A 25,378-nucleotide genomic window follows, 5' to 3' on the forward strand; every position below is an offset into this window, starting at 1 on the left:
GGCTTGAACAAGTCCCTTAACCCCTCTGGCTTGACTTCCTGGACTATGGGGCTGACCACGGTGCCTGGGTTGCAGGGGTGTTGCAAAGCCAACAGGTTTGCACCTGGAGTGTAGGGAAGGTTGACGGTAGGACATGAGATAAGAATCTTCGGGGGGAAATGGAGGTATTCCTTCAGTATCCACACTCTTGGTATCTCAAAGCAGGGATGCACCCATTCAGGGGCAGAAGGGATGGAATGCCACACATCTGCATCCGGAGCCCAGCTGCCTTATCTATCCCGCCTATGATCATATCACCACCAAAAGAGAATCTCCGCTGGGTGTGTTGGTGGGGGCCTGCTCTGTGTGGACAGTCAACAAGGGCCTGAGGTCTTTGACACCCCTACATCTACCATCTGACAGTTCATACTCATCTTGCTATAAGTAGTATAACCCCCCAAACAACACACACACACACACACACACACCCCAATTGTGTGCTAATCCTTACCTGGTTATTTCTACTTTCTTCTAGGCCACACCTCCACAATAATCTTTTCCAGCCTGCACTACGCCCCTTGCTTCTCTGGAGAGTTGTAGTGGGACTAAAGAACATTTGTGACTATCTAATGACATAGTGGGCAAAGAACAAGCACAGGGCAAATGAGTGCCTGCCGCTCCACCTAGGATGGCAGCCCTCCGGTGCAAGGGACTTTGACATCTGTTTATCTTGTACCTCCACCAAGTGCCTAGCACTAAGCTGTGGCCCCAGCAAACTCCTGGGTCCCACGTGTCAGCCCATTTTCAAGTTTCAAGTGGCCTTGTTCATGGAACTATTTCTCCCCAGGTCACTACTTTAGCTGAGGACTCTGTGTACCTGGAATGGGACCCATAAAAGGCAAATACGGTGCAGTAGCCTATTAAACAAGCATTTAGGACCCATTAGCTTCCTGGAGCTTGGCCCACTGGGACTCTGGCCAGGGTCACCTGCCAAAAGAAAGGCCAGAGGAAGGGAAGCCTACATGAGGGAGACCCCGAACCCCCAGAACACAGGCTGGGGACTGGGTCTTATGCAAATCTGAAAGAAGAGAAGGGAAGGTGCTGAGAACACTTGCTCTGCCCGTCTGGGGTCTGTCACCTCTCTGTATTCTGTCCTGAATGACCTCACTTCCCACTTCACCCCCAGCCCTTTCCCAGGCCTCAGCAGTCCTTCGCCCACCCGCCCACCCGAGTTCACTGGCAGCCTTTGAAGGTTCTGCGGTTAGTGTGTGAGCTCTGCTCGTTGCTGGGGCTGGGCAAACAGGAAGTGGGCACATCCTGAGCACCGGCCAGGGACGCTACATAGGCCCGGAAGGTTCAGTGAGCTGTTCCCACCTTCGAGGCTCCTGGTCTTGTAAGCTTTAGGTGTCCCTGGACAAAGTAGCCTCAGTCCCTCCCTATTCCAGACCCTGAACAGAATGGTCTCCCGTCTAGGATCACACTGAACCCCAACAGACTGACTATGTCTGTCCCCTTCCTAGCTTTCAGGTACCTAAACACACTGCAAAGCTCAAGCCAGTTAACACTTGGTGCCCATAGGCAGCCAGGGAAAGACGTTCCGACTGAAAAAAAACACAAGCCAATAAAAAGAAAAGGAATGGAGACGCAGAATCTTTTCATGAGTCAGCTTAGCAGTTGGGCTGGACTAGCGCCAGAGGAAACACGGTTTTATCTGGAGAGAGATGGACTTTGTCCTTCTGAGCTCACAGATGAATGAGCTGAAGGCCGTAGGGTCCAGGGAGGAAGTCACAAGAACGTCTTGGGAGCTGGCACAGGCCAGCTGAAGATTTCACAAGTTCCACAGACTTGAAAGCCTTGCAAAGGTGTGTCCTTCAAGTCTTTAAGAGAGCCCATGAGGTTAGGAACTAGAAGTTGAAGGCAGGGCATAAATCAGGTAACAAAGACTCCTCCTCACTGAAGAGGAATATTCAGTTTTGCATTACTTCGAGATATTATTTCTTTTTTAATTTCTTATTTTATTTTTGGGATTTTTGAGACAGGATTTCTCTGTAGCTTTGGAGTCTGTCCTGGAACTAGCTCTCGTAGACCAGGCTGGCCTCGAACTCACAAAGATCTGCCTGCCTCTGCCTCCCAAGTGCTGGAATTAAAGGCGTGCGCCACCACTGCCCAGCTTCGAGGGGTTATTTTTTACTTGTTTTCTTCTACCTTCTCTGAGGAATTATTTGATTCTAAGAAAAAAAAATCTGTCTTTGAGTTACGCATATCTCTTACCCCAGCAATCCCAAACTTTCTGGACATTTAACCTAATAATAAACTTAGAGATGTGACAAAATTTGACCTTAAGAACTTTCAATAAGTCCTGTGTGTGTGTTTTTTAATCAACCAAGACAAGATAATTATTGTGGGTTCACACTAAATGCTAAGCAGCCCTTAAAAAAAAAAACATGTAATTCTAGCTGGGGGATAGATCTTTGGGGAAATTGCTTGTACTTGAGTTTGGATCCCTAGCACCCACATAAAATCTGGGTGAAGTGACATGCATCTGCAACTCCAGCAATGGATGGAGAAGGCAGAGACCCGGGGATCCCGGAAGTTCACTAGCCAGCCAGTCTAGCTGAAAACCATGAGCTCCAAGTTCAATGAGAGACCCTTTCTCAAAACTTACGGTAGAGAGCAATAGAAGAAGACATTCAGCATTGACTTCTAACCTCTGCATGTGAACACACAGGTACGCACGCTTCTTGAGTGTGCACATGTGCACACGCATGCACACACATAATCACATAGTTCCAGAATATTTCAGCCAGTCACGGTGGTGCACCCAGGAAGCTGAGGCATGAGGATCACAAGTCACAAGCCAGCCTGGGATAGAAAGCAAGACCCTGTGCATGAGAAAATATAACTATATTCCACATGGAAAGCAAATGCAAACGGTTTGTGAAATGTGGTTTTTTCATTTAAAATTAGCTTTACTGAGGTATAATTGAACTTCAGTAAACTGTAAACTTTTAAAACATAAAGTTTGATAAGCTTTAACATACAATCATAAAACTATTACTACAATCAAATTAGCATACAAATTCATCACCTCCAAAAAGTTCTATGTGTCCTTAGTGATCTGTCCCTCTCAACTCTCCAAGTCTCCCCAAACCAATGATCTGCCTCCTATACGGTATGATTTTTGCAAGAAGTAAACTTACATTTAAACAGAGGTGCTAGATGCTGAAGACAGTAAAGGATATTTCTTTAAACCGTGTGCAAGCTGATTACGGAGACTTTTGAAGTTTCTTTTTATTGTTTATCTGTATTTGCCAAAGTGTATATGATGCATACCAGTTGCTTTGTAGTAAGCAGGAGTCATGGAAAGTATGTAAACATCTCCCGCGATTGCTCAAGGGTAGCACACTTACCTGACGTACGTAAGTCATGGGTTAGGTCCTAAGCACAGCACATCAGCATTGTCATTGTCATCATTATCGTCTGCTGCACATAAGTCACAAGATGGCTGTGGTGCACAGGCATCTGATAAATGCCTTTTGAATGGGGCACCTGTTCTTTTTTTTTTATTGTTGTTGTTTTGTTTTTTCGAGACAGGGTTTCTCTGTGGCTTTGGAGCCTGTCCTGGAACTAGCTCTGTAGACCAGGCTGGTCTCGAACTCACAGAGATCCGCCTGCCTCTGCCTCCCGAGTGCTGGGATTAAAGGCATGCGCCACCATCGCCCAGCTGGGGCACCTGTTCTTGACACGGCATCGCCTGAAAAGATGTTTCTCAGCTGTTCTTGAGATCTGAGTTTGTGTGACAGCTGAGGGGTGCTGAGTGTAGGAACGCCTCATCTAGAATGAGAGCCAGATGTGTGCTGATGATGGGAATGTGGGTTGTTTCTGGGATGATGGCTGGAGGAGTTGTGGATGCAGGGGTATTGAAGGTTGTGGTACCAAGAGCATCATGAAGGCCATGTTTGCAAGGATGACACCAATAAGAATGATAGAAACGGTGGAAATGTTGGAGGAGATGGCAGCTAAGATCATGGCTAAGGGGTGCTCAGAGCAGTGAGGATGGCAGGAGGGATGACAATTGTAGAAGTCATGGTTGTAGGGGCAGTGACTATCTGGTAGTGGTAGCAGTAGTGATGGCCATAGAGATAGAGGTCCTAGGGGTGATCATAATGGTAACTGTATAGCAGTAATAACTTGGAATTTGCAAATTGACTGGGGGCATTTGCTCAACAGGCAGAGAGATTGTTCACCTTCTGATATCCGAAGTTTAGTCAGTGAGGCCAGAGTCCCAATCATCCAGAGAGGAAAAAAAAACTGCTGCTGAGTGGCATGAGACAACAGGATTTGGGCTTTTCTCTGACTGTTCAACTCAAGATCTGTCTGCATCAGAATCTCTGGAGACTGAAGCTGGGACTTCCTTCCTCCCTAGAGGCCAGCGGGGGCCATGATTGCTGTAAGAGCAGGTCACGTGGCAAGGTTTCCTGTATGCTGCTGCTGCTACTGCTCCTACTGCTGCTGGGTGTCCATGGCCCGCACCCACAAGCTGCCATTGTAGCAGTAAAAGTGGCAGCCGGAGGCTCAGTCTATGCCGTGCCACCCGACCAGTGCTGGCGAGGCTGAGCAAGAGACCTTTGCATCTCAGCATCTTGGAGAACAGAGCAGGGGCGTCATCCCAGTAGAGGACCATGTTGCGTCGCAAACCTTCCAACGCCAGTGACAAGGAGCCCACTCAGAAGAAAAAGGTGAGGAGCATTTTTGAGCACTCACTCCTTCCTGCCCTCCTCCACACTCTCCACCAATCCCCTCCTAAACTCTTGCTGGGGGGGGGGGGGGTTGAACCAAGACTGTGTATTGAGCTTGTAGGCGAGGACCATTCCCCTAGAAAGCAAAGGGATGGGCTCAACGGTCACTAGAGTAGTAAAAGTACGGAAGACACTTTTTAAACTCTGGCATAGAGTGCTACGAACTGAACTTTTAGAAATCTAAAGTTATAGACTACAACCCTACAATAAATAAGGAGGTTAAATGACTTAAGGGCTAGAACCACAGACTTCAGTTTGAGAATTACAAAATACAGTGCCCAAGTTGAGTCCCAAGAGCGTACTTGGTTCTGTCTCCTCTACCCTGGTTCTGTGTCACTTCTGTTCAAGTGTGTTGTCCTCGTGGGAGCCTTCTCATTCAAAGGGCCCCACTGGCCTACCCAGCCAAGGTGGTCCAGGCTCCCTACTTTTTGGCAGAAGCCATACCCCTGCCCACTAGGCGCATACCAACTACAGCTCCCCAGGTCAGTAGGGATGAGACAATGGGTGCTTTTCAGACTCCGGAGTAGGGCCCACCAAAACACAGTGGGATTCGGGAGGGTTATACGGGTTCTTCCTGGGCAGGGAGAACATCTGAAAAATGCGAACTGGAGCTGACGACACGGTGAGTAGGTGTGAGAGCTGAGGAGGAAAATGCTGCCAGGGGAGGGAGATTTCAAAGGCCAGGAAGGAAGGCAGCAGCTGTCATGGATGGCTGAGGTGTTCGTCTTCCTGTGACAGGAGCTAGACTGAAGGATTCTCGAAGACTCTGTTATACTTTGGTTGTGTGTATAGAGTGAATTTGATGGTAGGATTCTCTCAGGCAACCATCCAATCTGGCCTACGTGTCCAATGAGAGCCCGGGAACGTTCTAAAGCAGGTCTAGATCCAAGCGCTCAGGCCATAGTTAGGGGCCCCAGGACTCTCACTGTTCCCTACCAGCTTCCCCTGGGATTCAACTCAGGTACACTATGGAGGAGCCCCCTCGTCAGTTCCCAGGCAGAGGGAGACAGCTGAGAAACAGGTTCAGAGCACCAGGGTGTGCATCCTGTCCCATCTCTGAGGATATGGGTGGCTGCCACTTTCGACTGTACTCCTCGCCACCTCAGCTGCTTCGCAAAGGTTGCAGTGGTAGTAGGTGGAGGAGGGGGAGATTTGTGAATCTTCACACAGGGCCCTGTCAACCCCCAGCCCCCCTCCCCGCCTAAACTAGGCCCCAAAGGCCTGCCATTGGCTGCCACTCCTCAGGGCCAAGTCACTTCCCCTTGCTCTCTAGCTCATGAGGGAAACAGAGACTGCTGTGTAGACACTGGTAGGCCCCAAACCACAGGAGAATAAAGCTGGACGAAAGAGTCTAAGAAAGGGCCCACACTGTGACACTGGGACGGACCCTAATCTACCTCAGGCAGAGGTGCCTGGAGGCACACAGAACAAGAAATCCCTTTCCTCTCTCTTGGCTCCAATTACCCACATACTGTGTTTGGCAGATGGGCCTCTGGGAATTCCTCCAGGCCTTTTCTAGAAAAATCTTCAGTTCACATCCTTTGGGGAAGAGTAGTCATGCAAATTGCACCTTACTTCTGTCAGAGCCTATACCAGCCTCCGGGAGCCAAAATGAGCTTGCCTCTCCACACCCAAACCCCATAGTATAAAAGTGCCCTTAGCACAACCAAACTTCCAGAAGATGTGGCATCTTCCCAGGCCAAGAGACAGCCAGTTCCATCTTTGATAGTCAGATGACTGAAGTCAAGTCCCTTCCCTTTGGCAACTAGGGTGGAAGAGAATGAACAAAGACAAAAGCAGCTTCTCCCACAGGTCCCATCTCCTTCTGCCAATGAGAACGGGCTGGGGGGAGGGGCAAGAAAGTGGAGTTGGAATCCTGCCTTCTGCCTTAGGACCCTGGACAGGTCTTTGACTTCTGGAGGGCCTCAGGTTCTCCACCTCTGGAAGAAAAGGTGAAGTCTGATCTCAAGATCACTGGAATAATTGTTGTGAAAGCATTCTGTTGGGGATACCCAGATAACTGGGGACTAAGAGATAAGCCCAGAGAACAGAGGAGGAGCTAGGCCTTGGGGACAGGAGGTTCAGAACAATGTGCCTGTTATGGTTCATAAAGAATGGAGGATTCTCCATAATGGGAAGGGTTGGCCCTTAGCTGCCCTGTGGACACCCGCACAATCTTCAGGTTCGCGCTATATTTCCTTTGCTAGTATCTTCCATCAAATGTCAGTGTCAAGGTCTAAGAAATAGAGAGGGTTTTGTTCTGGATTTGTCTCCCCTAAAGACAGCACTTCTCCAATGAACCCCTATTTTCTAGTCTCCCTCCAGGGGAAATGGAAAGGGACCTAGGCTCATGTCCGAGTACTAGGCTGTTGCCTCCTTCCAGTCTCGTTCTTCTCATATCTTCCCCACTACCGGAACACTGTTCCCCATGTCACACTTCTAGAAGGACACCACAACAACACATGCTTTGAAGTCTCACTACAGGTTGAGCAGCCTTATCATGAAAATCTGAAATGCCCCAAACTCTGAAAGATTTTGAAGGTCATGCACAAGTAGAACATTCCACACCTGACCTAACAGGTCACAGTCACAACACAGGCACACTGTAAGTGTTATATAAAATTTCCTTCAAATATATATATATATGTGTGTGTGTGTGTGTGTGTGTGTGTGTGTGTGTGTGTGTGTGTGTGTGTGAAATCCATGTTTAGATGTCCCACTGTCAAAATACCTCATCCTATATATGAAAATGTTATAATTTTTAATACTGGAGGGGCTAACGATGTAGCTCAGTCACTAGAGTGCTTATCTGACACTCAGGAAGCTCTCGGTTCAATCCTCGGCACCACATAAACTGAATATGGTAGCCACAGATGTAATCAGTAGTGAATATTGATTGAAGAGGTAAAGGCATCATCCTCTACCTTGAATATTGCTCATCCTCTGCTACATAGCAGCTTAGAGGCCAGCCAGGGCTACACAAGCACTGGTCCTAGGTATTTCAGATAAATGACACTCAACTTGTGTCTCCCCACTCTCCTCAGGGGCATGGCTAACAAGGACCTTCCATGGCTTTTTCTGCTTTGCTTCCCAGAACAGTTATGAGCATAACCACCGTCACATCACCTCGAATGACTCCTAGCTTCTCACTCTCATTCAGCCGCTTCCCAGGTCCAAGTGGAGGAACATCCCATCTCCTGCCTGAGCCCATTCCTCCACAACTGCCCCCACCTGCTCTCCTGGTGGCTCCAGGCGAACAGCACCCAGAGTCAGCCCTGTGCTAGGTCCATTTCTATCTTGGCATGGGAGTGACTGTCCTGGCTATGGGGTGGCACAGATGCAGTAACACACGGGGCCTTCCAGTGTTAAGTCCCAGGGCCTGGGTTTAGGAGTGCATTGTTCTTGGGTCTCCACTATAAGTCGTGGGACTCCGCTTGGAGAGATGATTCTCTGCGTCTCCATTTCCTTTGCTGAGAGGTGGGGATGTAATATGAACTTGGTCATGCTGGAGTAGGCTGACGCATGGGAAGAAGCCGGCAGGCTATTGGGCATGTGGGTACTGGTTAACCTTTCCTTGATGGTTTCACATACACACAGAGGCAGAGGCTAGGGCCTAGATCACTGAAGTAGCTTGGCAGGCCATTTGGGGAAGATACAGGGAAGGTGAGCCATCTAGGGTAGTGTGAAGCTATGAGGGGTGATTAGAGGAGAATTTCTGTAGGGGTGCTGCCTTTGAAATTGGAGTAGAAACCACTTTTTTTAAATCTGAGTATGATGCACATATGGTGAGTTTCCATAAAGTGGATTTCCCCAAGTAGGCAGCACTCAACTCAAGAAATACACCATTTCTGAAATTCCAGAAGTTTCTCTCACAACCCTACCTACCCTCTTCCCCAAAACCACTTTCCTGACTTCCAATAGCGTAGATGAGTCCCTCCACTATTTGAACTTTGTGGAGGAGAATTATGTGCCATGCTTTTGGGGAAAGTCAACCAGCTTCCATCAACTGTGTGTTGGTGAGATTTATTCACATTTTTTGGAATAAAGAGTATTGCTGAGACAGCTGCATTGCTGGTTACTGTCCTCTTGCACGACTCGGACAGAATTAACCCATTCTACAGTTGATGGACATTTATCTTGTGTCTAGGTAAACCAAAATCTAAAGAGTTCTTTCTGGCAGTTGCTAGAAGCAGAGAGTGTGTTAGGTGGGAAAATGTCCAGGTTAAGAGGATGCAGATGAGGCTGAGCATGGTGGCACACACCATTGATCCCAGCACTTGGGAGGCAGAGGTAGGTAGATCTTTGTGCGTTCAAGGCCAACCTGGTCTACAAAGTGAGTTCCAGGACAGTCAGCACTGCTACGTAGAGAAACCCTGTCTCAAAACAAACAAACAAAAAGTTTGCAGATGGGTCATACAAAAGGCTAAACATAAACCTGCAGCATTCTAGAAGAGACAGATGTGCCAGATGTTCCCAGTTGCTGGATGGGTACTCTATTCATCTTGACAACAGCTCAGTGCAGTAGAGGCTTTTGTCTTCATTGTACTAATGAGGAAACGACAGCACAGAGAAAATAGTAACTTACACAGCTGGCCAGTGGCAGAAAAGAAGAAACTGAGGTTTGAAAGGTTAAATCTGACGCCACGCGTACCAGAGTCATACCAGAGTTGAACTTAGCAACGCCCAATGCCTGAAGTATAGCTGTTTCCAAGACGCCCACACATGCTCTCCTTAGACTTGAAAAAGAGGCCACCAGTACATGGTACTTCCTCCTTGCCTGCACAATTCCCAGCCTGGCTTCATCCCAACGGGAGGACAGATAATTTTTTTTTTTTAAAAAATGAGCTCATAGATTTCAACTTATCTTTGGGCCATTCCAGGGTAAGCAAAAGTCAGCCAGGATATTTGCGCCTGCCCCTGAGGACGGAGGAAGGCCTGGTAAATGACCACCTTAGCTGACTCTTGCCGCTGACCACCTGAAGAACATGTGCTTATACTGTTTGTTTTTCTGGACTAAAGACTGGCCAGTTGGGTTCAAGCCCTAGAATTATCTCCATAGCCCCTTTGGGTTATTCCCCCTGCTTTGGGCTTAAGCTAAGACAGAGGGGCCATCACAGGCGCCTGGGAGTCAAGGCCTCTCCTCCCAGCTTCCCAGTCTGCTAATTAATAACAGGAAAGGGCTGGAAGAAAGAGGTGCGATTAGAGAAGGCCCACCAATGAGCTTATTCTTCCTTAACAAAGCCAACTTTCCCACCCCACCTCTGCCCCCTGGCTTGCTTTCCAGCCTCACCAGTCCCTGGGGCTTCAGGGCGACTCTCGGCCTCCTCTGGAGGCTAGGTTAAACAGTTATAGAGGGAAGGCCACAATAGGCCCCATCTGCCTATAAATAGCAACCTAGCCTGCTCTCCTTGGGCCCAAGCCAGCCTGGTGCCCACCCCCTCTCTGTTCCCTCTTTTCCATGCAATAAGAGGGGGAAGTTATCCAGGCAGCTGCATCCTACCATACAAGAAAAGGAAATAGATGGAAAAGAGAGGAGAGAGGGGAAAGAAGAGTGGGGGGGTTGCTAAGGACGGAGGACGGAGGAGATGCATGGGAATCATGGAAATCACCCCATGGTCAGATGGCCCTCTCTGTAGACCTACTCACAGCCCCCTCTTTCCAGGCCTCTAAGGTATCACAAAGCAAACTTACCCACCAGGGCTCCAGACACCCACCTGTGTGGCCCCGGATGAAGCCCGTTTCTGCTTGGTCTGACTGGTGACCTAGTTTCTGGTCAACTACCTCTAGGAATACGTGACCCCGAAACCCAGTTGCTGATTCAGCTTTGGTCAAGACCCAGAAAATCTACCAGACAGCTGCAGCGCAGTTGCTGGGAGCCAGGACAAATTGCGCTTGAGGGGCAAGGGCTATTGCCCCCTGCTCTGGGGGGTTGTCACTGGACACGCCCCCATTTGGTAGGAAGAAGGATGTGAAACCTTCGGCTTTAGTGGGGGTTTCGAGCACTGGTTCCTCAAGCCCTTATCTTGGGTGTCTGAAGTCTATCCCCGCTCTATCTGTCTGGCCATCTGTGAACCCTGGTTCCTGTGTGTGTCTTCTGATCTTGTCTGTTTATCATGACATAGGCTTAGCCTCAACTCTCTACGTCTACAGCTATCCCTGTTACCTGTCTGGTCCTGTTTTCAGGCCGATAGCTCTGCGTGTACACATGGATACAGTTAAATATCACTTCCTAAAGATAGTCTCAGCAACACAAACAATTGCCCCTCCCTGGAAGGCCAAACTCTGGCAAAGGTTGGCACCGGCCAGCTTCTCACATCAGTGGCCAAGGTTAAAAGCTGAGATGAATCAAGAGAAAATGGTGGCTTTCTGGAACTGAATTAGTTCCCATCGTTTATGAGCCAAATCTATAGATACCTTCTGTAAGCCTCTGCTGTGGTTTTTCTAGAAAGTGTCATGCCAGGCATCTGGGGGATTGTCTTTCTGTTCCTGGCACATCAGTTCACCAGGCTATAGGCTTGGATATGTTTGTCCCTGTCACTGTGATAGCAACCTGGCTCAGCGCACACCAGAGTGAGGAGGCCAAAGAAATGCTTTTGGGAGGCACTTCCTCCCGCTTCACTTATGACATTTTCATATATGCTGAGGTGTACATTGACTCTCCCATGCCAGAGTGCTGAACCAAACTTTGGGTGCTGGTGGGAATTAGGGTTTAGCGGGGTTGCACTGAGATATGGGGTGCCTGAGGCCAGAAGTCCTTTGTTCTGTGGCCAGGAATAGAATGAAGAACAATGCATCTTGTCCCTTCACCTCAAGGTTTATGTTGTCCTGCCCAGCCCTGACATGGGTGTATGTGCCCAGAAGGGAGACAAGATCTATCCTTGGGCGGTCATTTTAGCACCAATGATTACAGACAGCATTTCTGCTTCTTCCAGCTCTCACTTCAGCGCTCCAGCAGCTTCAAGGATTTTGCCAAATCCAAGCCCAGCTCCCCTGTTGTGAGCGAGAAGGAATTTAACCTGGATGATAATGTGAGTTTCTGAGATTCCTGGCGTATATTGAGAGTGGGGGTGACAGGGTGGAGGGGAAATAGGGGGAATTAGTGTCACTGGGACAAAGTTTCCTTAACACAGAAGGGCCAGTTCTCCACAGCACCAAGCTTCTGGGCCCCAGCATTCTATTTGTATTAGTTACACATTAGAAAGCAAATTAATAACAAATTAATTTGTCTGAGAACAGGACTGGGCCTGATGAGAAAAGGGATGGGGGATGGGCTCTCAAGCCTACCACTGCCACCCACTTCAGCATCCTGAAGACTTCTTTGTATACCAAGACCTGGATCCAAGCCACTTTTACCATGGCCCCTGTACCTCTTCCTTTGTCATCACAGATTCCAGAAGATGACTCAGGTGTTCTTACCCCAGAGGATTCTGGGAAGAGTGGCAAAAAGTTGGGAAAGAAGTGGAGGGCCGTCATTTCCCGAACCATGAACAGGAAGATGGGCAAGATGATGGTGAAGGCCCTGTCAGAGGAGATGGTGAGGCCTGGAATCCAAGGGCGGGGTGAGGCCAAGGAGGGCCAAGGAGGACATTCTGGCAGTGAAGCAAGCATGAACACATGGATAATCACTACTTAGACCTGCAGGTGCTGCTCAGTCAGTGCAAACAGGATGATCACAAGGAAGTGGTGGCAGGAGGCAGGGCACTAACACCAGTCACGGGCAGCAGGAGGCGGGGCTAAGAAAGGATGGAGTTTGAGAAAAGATGAAAGTCTGGGCAAGAGATGCTTTCTGTAAAGATAGGCATAGAGTGATGGCAGCTGAAAGGAAGAGGAACTCTCCTGAGCCATATGTATTCAGTGCAAAGCTCTGATTGCAAGACGCCCCTGGGATTGACTAAAAAGGCCTGATTCCAGGAAAATAGAAAAATATAGCTGCTCCTTTATTTACCATGTGGTACATCCTGATAAGCCCTAAATTCCAAATGCCATGAGTCAAGAATACATAACCTAACCCACTGCCCACCACTAAGCTTAGCAGCACAGCACTATGTAGAGAGCCATCTGCTTCCCCTCACGGCTTCGTGGCTGATGGGGAAAGCTATGGTGCCATTGCTACCCAGCATCACCAGAGAGGCTCACACTACATAGTGCCAGCCTGGGCAAAGATCCAAATTCAAGATTTAAAGTGTGCTTCCCACTGAATGGTGTCACTTTTGTAACCATCAGAAAGGCAAATAGATTGTGGGGCTGAAGAGATGGCACAGTAATTAAGAGCCTGTACTGCTCTCTCAGAGAACAAAGGACGGGTTCCCAGCAACCATGGTGGGTGACTCAAAACTACCTATAGTTCCAGCTCCAAAGTATCCAGTGCCCTCTTCTGGACTCTGAAGGCACTTGCCCTGACATGCATATACCACCCCCCCCCATATCACCCCACCCATACATATGCACCTAATTTAAAAAATAAAATAGATCTGTACAAAAAAGAAAGAAATAGATTGGTTGAACCTTCATTAACTCAGAGACTGGAGAGAAAATAGAGGTTGCTACCTTCAGCCCCGGGAGGAAGGTGATACAGAGAGCTATGGGGACAGGCACAGCCCCCGTACTTAGAGCACTCAGAGGGCTGCTTATGCTTGGGGCTCTTACAGGAGACATACTGAAGACTGGAGCCAGCTCAACTAGCTTGTGAGGGTAGTTGGTTAACTGTCATGGATTTCACAAGCCAGTTGTTAAATAGAAGTATTATTAGAAACCGACTTCTAGAGACTAACAGAAGTCAGTGGTCAAGTATTTGCCCGGCGTGCGCAAAGCCCTGGGTTTGATCACCAACTCTACCAAACACACACACGAGAGAGAGAGAGAGAGAGAGAGAGAGAGAGAGAGAGAGAGAGAGAGAGAGCACTTTAAATCAAATACATTGTGTTAAAAACAAAGGTTGTCCTGTCCTGATTAGTTACTATTGCTGCAATGAAACACTATGACCAAAGCAACTTAGGAAGGAAAGGGTTTATTTTGGCTTAGACTTCCACATCACAGTCCATCATTCAAGGAAGTCAGGACAGGAACTCAAACAGGGCAGGAACCTGGCGGCAGAAGCTGATGCAGAGGCCATGACATAGTGCTGCTTACTGGCTTGCTCCTCATGGCTTGCTCAGTCTTGCATTTTTATAGAACCCAGGACCACTAGCCCAGGAATGGTACCTCCCACAGTAGATTTGGCCATTCCCCCATCTATCACCGATTAAGAAATTACCCTACAGCCCAATCCTATGGAGACATTTTCCCAATTGAGGTCCCCTCTCTCAGACGATTTTAGATTCTGTCAAGTTGACGTAATACTAGCCAGGACAAAGGTGATGCCAAAAATCTTCAAAATTCATCATCTCCTAATCCCAGCACAACCTGTTATTCTGACCCATGTTGCTGATGTGTGTGTATAGGATCTCTATAATGGAAATAACCTAGATATCTCTTCTGACGGCTCATCCAGGGACATGCAATGGTACCCAGATGTTGACCATTGATAGGAAACATTCACAAAATAGGAACTGGCAAATCATCCAGTCCTTTACTTGAAGAGATGCAGCTGCTAAACAACCCCATGCTCAGATGCACTGAGCTGAGATGGGAGGGAGCTCTGGAGCCAGGCAAGTTGGCTGTCAATTGCCCACAGGCCTTGGCAAAGTTATCTATCTTGAAACTCAGGCCAACCATAGCACTTAACTTCAAGTGCTACTGTGAGGATGGAATGAAGTGGCAGGCCAGCCTGGCACACAAGAATGTGGGCAGTTGTTCTCAGACGAAATTGTCTGCCTGACTGGGTCATGGCAACAGCCCCAGGTCCAAGCTTAGTCATAGCAACTGCTTCAAGCCCAAGTTTAGTCACCCTGGCCTCGTCTTCACATCCACCAACACTGGTAACTGACAAAGTATGTCCACTCAGTGCCCTGGGGGCCTCTTCCTTTGACATAGGAGAACTGGGCCTGCCATCTTCATTTTTACAGAAAAAGGAGACTAAGATTCTGAATGTGGTCACTGAACCTGCAGGTAACAAAACTGTGATCTGAACCAAGCTCATGCTCCTGTCTCCCTACACGGGGGACTGGCCTGAATCACCACAGCAAGGCTTCTCAGGGATTCCAACACTCTTCCTATAGGGAGACACACTGGAGGAGGGTTCAGCCTCCCCAACATCTCCAGACTGCAGCCTGGACAGCCCTGGACCAGAGAAGATGGGCTTAGCCTTTTCTGAGCAAGAGGAGCGCGAACTGCCAGCACTCAGCCGCCAGACATCCACAGGTGAGTAGGGGAAGGGAGTGGCCAACTGCCAAATCTGGAGAAAAGGACAAGACTGGGGCAGTGCCAGGGCCTTTTCTGGGAAAGGGTTGAAAGAGAAATGACTCTGTGCCTTCTACTTACTGGAACCTTCTTGACCCACTTCCCAGGAAATCTTCATCACAACCTGGTAGGGCTGTACTGTTATCCCCACTTTGCTGATGTGGAAACTGAGGCTCAAGGAAGTGAAGCCATTTTCCAAGTGGCCCACTTTTGAACTCAGATCTGCTTTGCAGGGGCTGCCACTTGCTGTCTCAGGCCTGGAAAGGCCCACACAGAGGAAGAACTTCATGGTGCTCTTGAACCAGTCTGTCCTTAGCCACCCAAGGGACCCTATAGGCTACAGCCCCTTGAGTATCTGAAGCATCCCACCTTCCAGTTCAGAAGAGTCAGCTTCTTGGACCTCAGATCTTTGTTTACTGAGCTATGGCACCATTTAGAAGTTCAGAGGTGCTTTGCCTGAAGAAGTCCTCTCAGGCTCAGTCCACTTTTGTCACCCTTTCTCTAGCTCTACAGACACCTCTCTCTGTCTCCCACTGAAATCCACTAAAAATGCCAGTCACCCTGCTCTTCTCAGGTACAAAGAGTATGCCTGCATTTTCCTAAGACCTTGTTACGAAACGTTAAGGCTTATAAAATAAAGTTAAAGGATCTGCAAGTTATGGCTTCCCGTGTGGAAGGAGCAATATAGTGGGAATGAGGAGACCTGGAGTGTGGTAGACCGGGTGGCACCAAGTATAAGTGGTGGGGGAGGCGGGCCACTTGGCCTATCTGGCCTCCCATTCCTCACCTGTTCACTAAGGTGTTGGCCCTACTGGGCCCATTCTTTAGTCTCTATAAGCCAACTCTCCAGCTATCACCTCTTCATCGTCTGAAGCCCTGGAGGTAGAAAGCTATGCTTCACCAGATTTGCTGAGGGGGTGGATCTGAAGCGCTTCTACACTTCCTGCAAGAGTGCAGCTTCGGTCACCGGGGTGTTTCCTTGGGGGCTTTCTGTAGTGCCCCTACGAGGCCCTGCCCATCCCAGCTGCCTTGGGACAAAGATATGCTTCCTCCCTGTCCATCTCCTGCAGGCAGTGAACTCTGTAGTCCTGGCCCAGGCTCTGGAAGCTTCATGGAGGAGTCACCTGCTCCCCCGTACATGGGGCCTTTCTGTGGGCGTGCTCGAGTCCACACTGACTTCACTCCCAGTCCTTATGACCACGACTCACTGAAACTGCAGGTAAAGTTGGCATCTGGGTCCCTCCAGAGCCTAGCAGGCTTCAGCCATAAAGAAAGAAAACAAATTAGAGCCAAAGTGTGAAAAGGATCAGCAGAGGCCTAGTGCCCCCTCTACCTTCTCTTCTGCTCTTTTTCCCTCCAGAAAGGAGATGTGATCCAGATCATAGAAAAGCCGCCTGTGGGCACATGGCTGGGCCTTCTCAACGGCAAGCTGGGCTCTTTCAAATTCATCTATGTGGACGTGCTGCCTGAGGAGGCTGTGGGGCCTGTGCGCCCCAGCCGCCGACAGAGCAAAGGCAAGAGGCCCAAGCCCAAGACTCTGCATGAACTGCTGGAGCGCATTGGCCTGGAGGTTTGTTTTGGACTTGCATTAGTGGCTGGGAGTAAAGGAGGCAAGCTTGTCACTGGGATGGGGGCCAAGAGGGCAGCTGCCAACGTGTAAGGGAAAGGTTCCGGGCAAGGGTGACTTAAAAAGGAGACTACTGATGGCCCGTCTCTGCCCCCAGGAGCACACATCGACCCTGCTGCTCAATGGCTACCAGACACTGGAAGACTTCAAAGAGCTGCGGGAGACACACCTCAATGAGTTGAACATCGTGGACCCACAGCACCGGGCAAAGCTGCTCACGGCTGCAGAGCTGCTGCTGGACTATGACAGTGAGTGCCATTGCTAGGGGTGGGCATAGGTTCTCACTGGCGTTTGAGACCCTGTACTCTGACCATGCTCTGCCCCAGAGCTCCCCTTTGCAGTAGGAAGGCGCTTTTCCACACTTGAATTGGTGTTTCCAGGAGAATTTGTTGGGGGGGGTGGGTTCATAGGGGTAATCAGGCCCATCCCGCTTTGGATCAGAGGGGATATTAAGGCCAGAGAAGGCAAGGCATTTGCATGAAGCTGTCCCAGAGTCCAAGTCCAGGTTGCCTGGTTTCAGCTCAGTGCTGGAGATATCTGTTTGAGCTCTTGGGCCTGGGAACACTCCCGCTTTCTATGCTGGGAGTGGGGAGAGAAGCAGAGGTGGTGGAGGAGGTCAGAAGAGCTGACTGCCTACAGGAGACTTCCCAGAGGTCCCAGTCCATGACCAGGCCCCAAGGGCTTCTAAAAACACCCTGCTATCCCTCCACCCCCCACCTCCACCCTCAATCATCTTAGGACCCAGTCCCTCTGTTCTGTCTTTATTCCCAGCAGCTGGCAGTGAAGAGGCCGAAGAAGGTGCTGAGAGCAGCCAGGAGCCCGTGTTGCATACAGTGTCGGAACCCAAGGTGGACATCCCACGTGACTCTGGCTGCTTTGAGGGCTCAGAGAGTGGGCGTGATGAGGCAGAGCTGACCAGCACAGAGGAGCAGCTGCAGGGTCTCTCCCTGGCCGGGGCACCTTGAAGTGAAGATGGCAAAGGCCAAGGCTGAACCCTGGCTGCAGAGACTGCGGGGATGGGTGTGGCCTTCCATAGGAGCACAGGACCAAAGGACTGGTACAGAATCTGGCCCTGCTTCACCAGGGAGGCTTATGGCCAAAGGCACTGCCAAGGTGCTACAGGCTCAGATAGGATAAGGGACTGCCCAAAAGCATATCCCACTCCTGAACCCCCTCCCTCCACCAGTGACTGACAGTATGGCCCCTTCTGGCGCCTCCCATTTTCCCAATATGGCCATGCAAGTGGGGCACCAAGGGACTTAGCCATGCCGCATGACCAAGGTCCCCCAAACCTTCTTATCCCCACACCACTGCCACACTGCTTCTAAGAAGAACACCAAAAACCACTGTTTCAAACCAATCTCATAGCTCTGGGAAAGCTGGCTGTTTCAAAGGACCTCAGCTGAATATAGGTGAATCCAGAATTCCTTAAATGAGGCTACACATACTCATTCCCACTGTTCTCAACATTTTAGAGGTCTGACCACTAAGTCACCATGACACTTGAACTATATGCCTGCCCTTCTTTTGGCTTCAGCCTGGTCAAGATTCAAATGGGTCGTTTTGAGGGCTCATCAGGCTGATAGTCTGCACCTGCAAATATGTGCTCTCCAGCTGCCTACCAGCCAGGACACCAGTGGACTTCTTGAGGAGGCTGGAGGGGCCCCAGGCTTTCCAATGAAATAGCTCCTCCTTCTCATCCACATCATATCCTCCCAAGTGACTCAGACTCAACGGCACCTTCTCCCAGCTTAAAACAATGCCCACATCACATATGATACGTGTCCCCAATCTGTTCCTTGGCCCCTTCAAATAAGATTTCCCACAGGCTTATTGAAGATGGTTACACCCAGCTTCCAATGACACAACTTCCTCTTTGCAAGCCAGATGCAGGTATGGGCCCAGATATGGTCATTTCTGTGGATCTTTACAAGCAAAAGCCTTTTGCTTGACACTGGAGGCTCCACTATACCCAACATTGCTCTGCTAAAGGTTTTAGTACCATAGCTCCAAAGGGTGGTGGGGAGATCACTGCATCTATTAAAGGGCTACCCCCTTGATTTCAGTAACAAGAGCAGCCCTTCCTGATACAGGATCATCTGTGCCCATCACAGGTAGGATTACCTGCTTAGTAAGTGGGCATGCTTCTGATCAACTACCAGAAATTTTCATAAAATCTAGTTTTGGTGAAGCAGTTGAATTATTGTAAATAGGGGATATTAGGGAAAGAAGTAGCAATAAATAGAAATAAAACTTAATTACAGTCTCCCGTTTTCTTTCCTATGGAGAGAGGGTTGGGGGAGGGACAGAAAGGTCTTTAAAGCTGATCTCAGCAAAATAGTCATTCATTGTCATTTCAGGGCCATCTTCCCCATTCCTGGGGATGCAAGAATCCTTAACTCTGCTAACCTAACCCTCCATCTAAAGCTCCAGCTGGTTCCATCCTTCCAAACATCCCTACTGAGAACAGGGCTCAGATGCCCATATCCACAGGCCTTGCTGGGGTCTGAGAGCTGGCCAAGGAAGAGCTACTTCCCTCATCTTATAATCCCTTCAACAAGAGCCTTTTAAAACTCTACACTGGGGAGCTTGAAAGGGTTGAAAGGGTACAAAAGTAGAACAACTGGGATTCGCAGGGCTTTTCTGCGGAAGCCTTCCTCCTGGGCCTCCTCCTGTACACACTAAAATGTCATGATCTCCTGGGAAATGGCATGGTGACCCTGGGCTTCCTTTGTGCAGCATTGGCTGAACTAGGGAGGGCCAATTAGAATGAGATATGCTACTAGAGTAAATATGGGGGCTTCCAGGCTGTTCTATCATTCTGCTCCTAGTGACTCTGGGTATCAGAAAGCTATGCGCATTATCTCCACCCAAGAAATAAGTGCCCTGAGCACGGCTGATTAGTTGCTACCATTACTGAGCATTTTGTGTATTGAGGTCAGTATCATCATTCTGATCATGATCAACATTCAATTTATAGAAGAAACAAGCTGAGAGGTCTAAGAGGGTAAATAGAAAGTCACGGAGCAAGATGTCTGTATCACACCCAAGCCCATATTCTTTTTTAAATTATACTTATTATAGTAGTGTTTTACCTGCATATATAAATACATAAATATGCATCCTATATGTGCCTGGTGCCCAGGGAGGTCAGAAAAGGGTGTCAGATCCTCTGGAACTAGAGTTACAGATGGTTGTGAATCATCAGATTGGTATTGAGAACCGAATCCAGGTCCTCTGCAAAAGCAACCAAGTGTTTTTCAACTGTTGAGCCAGCTCTCCCCATGCCCTGAGGCCATGTCCTTAAGCCTTATCTTACATTTTCCCCCCTCCCACAAGCAATAGCTGTGGGCACTTCAGAAGAAATCTGACCCTTTGACATAGCCTTTCCTCTGCCACGGTTTGTCCTACATAAGGAGTCACTCCTGTCTACAGGATATATTGATAAAAATGTTTACAAGGATCTATTGATAGAATATTCACAATTGTGTCTGTAAGAAATTAGAAACAACACAAATGGCCAATTACACTACAGTGTGCTCATACAAAACTGTGCCACTACTAGTAGCTCCATGTTTTAGCAGACTGTTTAATAACCTGGAGGAAATCTTTATGATTGTCTTTACTCTTAAATTTTAAAAATTATATAATGTGTAGCTTTCTTGTAAAAGTTTGCTATGTCAGGAAGAAAAGCAACAGTATTACCCTGAGCTCAGCAAACTGAAGTCTGGGCTCCAAAAGGCTAATATCTCAAGGAAGAGACTCTACTCTCACCCCAGCCTATTCTTGGAGGCCTAAGAGACTGTAACAATGGGGACAGACTAGTTCAAGAGGGAATATCTTTGCTCATGAACCAAGCTAGAGCCAGAAGACAGCAACTGGGATATCTTCTAGAAAAGGCGAGGCCTAACCTTTAGGAACTTGAGCCAAGCTAACTAAATTCAAGTGTTAGATGCCTCTCACTAGCTGGGTTACTTTAAACAAGCCACATGACTTCCTTAACCCTCAATTTCCCCATTGTACCAAGAAATTTGGGAGACAGGGCCTGGTGTGGGCACATGCCTTTAATTTCAGCACTCAGGAAGCAAAGGCAGGTAGTTATAGATCAGCCAGGTCTACATGGTGAGCTCCAGGACAATCAGAGCTACATAGTGAGACCCCATCTCAAAAGAAAATAAAAACAAAACCAAACTCGGAAGTGGAGATAACAGTATTAGCCTCACACTAATGTATGTACTTACCAATGGATACTGCATCTGCACATCCATCCCTATTTTGTACCACCCTGCCACATCCATTTCATTTCCTTCTAGGTCCATCTTCCCCTCACCTCTAGTAAATACAGTGAGCACAAAGACGTTGGTGTTAAAAAGATTTCAAGGTCTGCTATCACCACTCACTAGTCACATGACTTCAGGTAAGTTACATACACACTGCTTTCCTATAAAATGGGAATAGTGGTCTGTCAATAAAAGTGGTCTAATAGTACATTTAGAGAACTAAACACGATGAGCACATGCTAAATTTTTGGCATGCAGTGTCAATAAGTTACAGTTATTTGACCTTTTGGTAATCTCCAGAGAACTGAGCTCAAGAAGAGGTCGAGAGGCCATGTCAATATATGCTTGTCTGTAGAGAGACACTCTTATCTGCCATAGCCCAGAATCAAGCTGATCCTCAAATACCTAGGGGATGTTGGGTTTCAAGGGTCAATTGAGCAGCCAACTCTGATTACCGTGGACACTGGTGATGGAGATGAGGTCCCTCTAAGGAGTCTGGGGCAGCTACAGCAGCCCTGAGCTCTGTCCAGTTTGTAGATATCAGCCTTAGACACCAGACTCCTGTCTGCTAAATGCTAGATGAAAGGGTTCAAGTCTGGTCAGTTATTGTCCAATTCAAGGTGACAGGCACATTTTCCTTCTTCCCACCAGAGGATCAGCTCCTGGCATTGGCACACACCAGCTAAACTGCCTCCCTTCTCACTCATAGACTCCCTAACTCATTAACACCATCTAAGACCACTGTAGGCAGGTTCTGAGCAGCTCCCTATAGACCCTTACCATTCTCTTTCCTGCCTGCCCCCAAATCCCAACTACGTCAGAGGCCCCAGTCCCTGCTGGTAACCCTCCAAATTCTCACTCACTCTCTGAACTTCCCATTCGGACTTTTCACAGGAGTGGAGGCTCTATTTGGACCACAGGGCCCAAAGACATTGAAATACAAGGCTGACTAGTGAGGGCATACTGATAGACCCATAGACCCATAGTCCCAGCAGGGTCCAACACCTTCCCCCCTCCCGGAGTCAGGAAATTCAGGATGAAGTATGAGGTTTCCAAGCTGAGAAAAAAAGTAGTTCTCCCAGCTCTCTCTCACAATAGAACCCAACGTCACTTCTCACACAACAGTGGCCACATTACACTATTATTTAGCCAAGAACACAATCAAGTGGGAAGGAACTGCCTCCCCTCTAGACTCCTCCTCCAGGAAGTACTTAAATAAATGGAATTCTATAGTACTTGATATGTAGGCTTCACCTTTTCCTATAACTTCACAGTGACCAATATAGCATTTGTATACCATTACCTCTGGGACTTGCTAGGGACAGCGCCAGAAAGCCAGAATGAGCCCAAGGCAATGGCCTTCACAAAGGCACAGGCGACTTGATTGTGGGAACTCTCAAGGCAATTTCCTGACTTTGAATGCTAAAGAAACCTCACCACCAGTTCAACCTAAGTGCAGGAGTCTGGAGAAAGATCGAAGAGATTTAACTTTTAAACAAAAACTCAGTAACCACCCCCTTGTCAACCTGAAGCCTAAAAAGGAGAAAGCATCAATCCTATAACTCCAAATGACAAATAATCCTAAAAACCATTGCTGTGTGACAACATGTTTGAGAATGAGGTCAGTCGTGCAGTTTCTCCTGTTCACCCTAGAACAGCAGTTCTCAACCTTCCTGACACTGCGACCTGTTAATACAGTTCCTCATGTTGCGCTGACCCCCAACCATAACGTTATTTTCATTGCCACTTCATAACTGTAATTTTGCTACTTTCATGAATAATAATGTAAATATCGGATATGCAGGATATCTGATGTGTGATCCCTGTGAAAGAGTCATTTGACCCCAGAGGGATCGTGACCCACAGGTTAAGAGCCATTGCCGTAGCACAAACCACCCAATACTCAGGAATTATTTATCGAATGTGAAACAAATCCAAGGCTTGTTTCATTCAAATGTCATTTGTAGTAATCCAGACTCCTTCTGTTTATACCCACTTAACATAGAGGAAGTAGGTTATACTACAAAACTCTCTGGATTTTGAAATGAGTGCATCTTCCTTTTGGTCTTGGCTCTGCCGGTAACTATGAGACCTTGCATAAGTCTTTGTACTTAATTGGGAGAAAGATCATGAAAATGAGAGCAAAAGCAAGCGGCATGGCCCATGTCATCAAAAGGCTCCTTTCAGCTATGTTGTTCAACAGAGCCTGCATTTTATGACAAACAATTTAATCATGTGTCTCGAACACAAAAATCTAACTCTTTCACCCAAGTTGGAATAAATAAATAACAACTGATAGACAAATATGTGGCCCGTAACTCACATCAAAGACTAGGAAGATGGGTGTCAAACAGTGGGGGCGAGATTAAAAGCGCACCACTGCTTTAGGAGAGGACCTGATTTCAGTTCCCAGCACTTATTTTGGGTGGCTCACAACTCTCTAACTCCAAATTCAAGAGATCTGACACCTTCTTCTGACCTCTGCAGGCATTGTACATAGGTGGTATGTACTCACAAGCAAACATACACACATAATAAAATATAAAAAGAAGTATAAAAAGAAGGCAAAGGAACGTGGACTGTCAAGGAGGTAATTCTAGCCTGTATTCTGAAATTCTAGAATCATTTCTAAATCAAGGGTCCTTTCATTCATTTCCAGACCCATGAGGGGGTGGGAGCCTTGAGCTCTCATTTATTGATTTATCAGAAAATAACCTGGTACCAAAAGGCCATGGACCATGGACAGATAATTCATAGAAGAAACTCAAATGTCCATAAATACGAAGTAGATAAAAAGTGCAGAAAATATCCAGTCTCACTATTAACCAAGCAAGTACATGACACTGAGGTTTACACTATCAGATTATTGCATTGAATGTTTGAATGCCATGGGTTAAGCAAGCTTTCTGCACTTAACCAGAGCTGGCACCCTTTCCATGTAACTATTTGGCCAAGAGCTTGTAAAAGAGCATTCTCTGTGACTCAATAGTTCTGCTTCTAAAAATATACGGGCATATCTATGATTACAGCCTTACACATTTCTAGAAACAGAACTTTTGAGTCACAGAGTGTTCTTTTACAACCCACGGCATTCAAATATTCGGTGCACTGTACTATGCAATATTGACACACAAAAGTCTGTACGTGCTTAGTACAGTTGCAGGTTGTTTTTGTTTTGAGATAGGGTCTCACTGTGCAGCCCTGGTTGGCCTAGAACTCATTCTGTAGACCAGGCTGCCCTCAAACTCACCTGCCTCTGCCTCCTGAATGCTGGACTTGAAGGCATGCACCCCCACACCAGACACAGATTTTTTAAGAATATCTTAAATCTAAGGTTAGTGTAATCTGTGAATATGGAACTCAAGAAAAAAGAGCCTACTGTACTAGCTATGCTATAAAGGGAAAAACTAAAAGAAAGTAACTTATAAGATAATGTATTTTAATAGAAACACTTGGGAATGTTTATGCTGACATATAATAAAGTACAAGATACATCCTACTGTTTTTAGAATCACTGTTGAATGCAATAAAAACATAGACTCACACAGGTAGTTTGTGTTGGCAACTTCAATACCCAAGAACAGCACTATAGACAAGGATAGCTTATAATAAGTTTCCAAATAAAGTATACTACTACCTTTCCACAATCTACACAGTTGCTGCATTCCTGGAAAGTCCGTTTATAGTCACATTATAAGATCATTTTATATTTATTTATGAAATTATTAGGACTGGTAATTATACCATCTTACACCTGTATTCATGTTCTATAGGACATTTGAATGTTCTTAAGATCTATGTCTATATTTCTTATTCCCCTTTCATATTTACCCAAAACATGCAATTTACCAACACTTTTTCTTGTGCATTGGGTTTGTATCCTTTAAAATTAATGATATTCAGGGTGTGAGCCTTTGAGTCTATTTTTAAAACCTATCGCCTGAGAACAGCAAGAGATTCCTAGAATGTATTCTCAAAAGTAACACAAATGCCTTTTGAATTACTGGGAATGTGATTCTTCTTTAGTAGCACCATAAGAAAAAAAATTATCTTTAGGGGGAAAAAAGCTATTTACTGTGATCTCTTGGTGATTTTCTCTAGCCTGGCCCCAGCCTCAGGAGTATAAAATGAACTGAGTTGGAATAAAGGACTAACAAGGCCAGGCTACAGAGGGTGAGAAGGAGGCTAAGTTGCTAGGTAACCACTTGAGCCAATCTAAGTGGTCCCAGAGGGGTACCAGATACAGGACAGCGCTCTCTCTCTCTCTCTCTCTCTCTCTCTCTCTCTCTCTCTCTCTCTCTCTCTCTCTCTCTCTCTCTCTCTCATGCTAAGTTGAAGTCCCTCTCAAAGGAGAA

At 47.4% G+C, this 25,378-nt stretch overlaps 1 protein-coding gene across 2 annotated transcripts; it reads left to right on the forward strand.

Annotated features, from left to right (window-relative positions):
• Positions 1-4,485: 4,485 nt before the first annotated feature.
• Positions 4,486-18,985, forward strand: Sash3 (SAM and SH3 domain containing 3). 2 transcript variants are annotated; one of them, XM_041646826.1, is made up of 8 exons: positions 4,486-4,718; positions 11,711-11,806; positions 12,166-12,312; positions 14,936-15,077; positions 16,187-16,335; positions 16,477-16,686; positions 16,841-16,991; positions 17,515-18,985. In XM_041646826.1, exons 1-8 carry the CDS (start codon positions 4,662-4,664, stop codon positions 17,706-17,708), a joined length of 1,146 nt encoding a protein of 381 aa, XP_041502760.1. In that variant the 5' UTR covers positions 4,486-4,661; the 3' UTR covers positions 17,709-18,985. The 2 variants fall into 2 exon arrangements, with proteins under 2 accessions (XP_041502760.1, XP_041502761.1); XM_041646827.1 differs by having other exon boundaries at positions 17,518-18,985.
• The last annotated feature ends 6,393 nt before the right edge of the window (positions 18,986-25,378 follow it).

Source organism: Microtus oregoni, unplaced genomic scaffold (assembly GCF_018167655.1).
Source record: "Microtus oregoni isolate MIOR12 unplaced genomic scaffold, Mior012 000146F_ref0000122, whole genome shotgun sequence".
Lineage (NCBI taxonomy): Eukaryota > Metazoa > Chordata > Mammalia > Rodentia > Cricetidae > Microtus > Microtus oregoni.

What these genes read in the sequence shown, in the direction of transcription:
- Sash3 (XM_041646826.1), top strand. Translation starts at nt 4,662, where the DNA reads ATGTTGCGTCGCAAACCTTCCAACGCCAGTGACAAGGAGCCCACTCAG. An exon ending in CAGCCGCCAGACATCCACAG is followed by an intron (nt 15,078 to 16,186) that starts GTGAGTAGGGGA and finishes CATCTCCTGCAG; the next exon opens with GCAGTGAACTCTGTAGTCCT. An exon ending in GCTGCTGCTGGACTATGACA is followed by an intron (nt 16,992 to 17,514) that starts GTGAGTGCCATT and finishes CTTTATTCCCAG; the next exon opens with CAGCTGGCAGTGAAGAGGCC.